General features: G+C 43.6%; 1 protein-coding gene across 1 annotated transcript; it reads left to right on the top strand.

Annotated features, from left to right (window-relative positions):
• Positions 1-226: 226 nt before the first annotated feature.
• Positions 227-1,168, top strand: LOC100481373 (olfactory receptor 2T33). The gene has a single exon (XM_011234385.2). The coding sequence runs from the start codon at positions 227-229 to the stop codon at positions 1,166-1,168; it is 942 nt and encodes a 313-aa protein (XP_011232687.2).
• Positions 1,169-1,518: the final 350 nt, after the last annotated feature.

Below are 1,518 nucleotides of genomic sequence, written 5' to 3'. Positions count from 1 at the left end.
CTTGCTATGCACTTTTCATAGGATTAAAAATACTGTGTAAGAAGAGCAGAGATGTATGATAGGACAGTAAAGCAAATATCCTCTCACAAAGTGAAAGATGAAAGATGTAATTATTTCTCCAAGAGTCATTTTTTTTCTATGTCATTTGACCACCTCTTCTTAAGTAAATGCCTAAACTTCTCTTCAAGCAACTCTCATTCCTTGTCTTCCAGGCATGACTAGAGCCATGGAAGATGCAAATGACACCACAGAGATAAACTTCATTCTTTTAGGACTCTTTAACCACACTCTGACCCATGTGTTCCTCTTTTCCATGGTGCTCACGATATTCCTCACCTCGCTGATGGGCAATACTCTCATGATCCTGCTCATCCATGAGGACCCCCAGCTGCACACACCCATGTACTTCTTGCTTAGCCAGCTCTCCCTTATGGACATGATGCTGGTCTCCACCATAATCCCCAAAATGGCAACCAACTACCTGATGGGCACCAAGTCCATCTCTCCTGCTGGCTGTGGAACTCAGATCTTCCTGTTTCTCACTCTGGGAGGTGGTGAATGCTTCCTCTTAGCAGCTATGGCCTATGACCGCTACGTGGCCATATGTCACCCCCTTCGCTACCCCATCCTCATGAATCAGAAGCTCTGCTTGCACATGACCACAGGCTCCTGGCTTCTGGGAGGGGTGGATGGACTGATACAGGCTGGTGCCACTCTGAGCTTCCCTTACTGCCATTCTCGAGAAATCAACCACTTCTTTTGTGAGGCACCCTCTCTAGTGCGCCTTGCCTGTGATGACACTACATTTTTTGAGTTTTTCATGTATGTGTGCTGCATCCTGATGCTCTTGATCCCTCTTTCTCTCATTTTGGCCTCCTACAGTCTCATTCTGGCTGCTGTGCTCCACATGCGGTCCACTGCAGCTCAGAAGAAAGCCTTTGCCACCTGTTCCTCTCATCTGGCTGTGGTGGGGCTCTTCTATGGCACTCTCATATTCAACTACATGTGGCCCAAATCTTACCGTTCAGTGGCCCATGACAAGGTGGTCTCTGCTTTTTACACCATCTTCACACCTGTGTTGAACCCCCTTATATACAGTGTGAGGAATAAAGAAGTCAAGGGGGCTTTGAGAAAGTGGCTGGAGAAACATTTTCTGGGACGTCTATAATGAGAGTAATTTGATAAAGTGGCAGCAGCCAAACTAGATCTATTATGAAATTTGTGTTTTATCAATATACTTTTCTCTCGCTTGGCAAATTTTTACTGGTTAGAAAAACTATTTCTTTAATATTTGGTAAATTAAAATTTACATTTGTCCGGCTTTCATACATCTTATGTGTTTTTGTTTTGGACTTTGGACCTCAGCAATAATAGTAAATGACTGAGGCACTGTAAATAAATGTTAAGTGAGACACTGACAAAATAAAGGAGATTTTCAATTTTTAATGTCCTTGGGCCCTGCTCATGGGTTGTCAAGGAAGCTAAACTTTAACCATTACCAGAGTCAGCAGATTCAAT

The sequence above is a fragment of the Ailuropoda melanoleuca genome, unplaced genomic scaffold (genome assembly GCF_002007445.2).
Source record: "Ailuropoda melanoleuca isolate Jingjing unplaced genomic scaffold, ASM200744v2 unplaced-scaffold7480, whole genome shotgun sequence".
Taxonomy (NCBI): Eukaryota; Metazoa; Chordata; class Mammalia; order Carnivora; family Ursidae; genus Ailuropoda; species Ailuropoda melanoleuca.
The sequence above is the reverse complement of the archived record's forward strand: the minus strand, read 5'-3'. Positions and strand labels throughout refer to the sequence as shown.

What these genes read in the sequence shown, in the direction of transcription:
- LOC100481373 (XM_011234385.2), top strand. Translation starts at nt 227, where the DNA reads ATGGAAGATGCAAATGACACCACAGAGATAAACTTCATTCTTTTAGGA.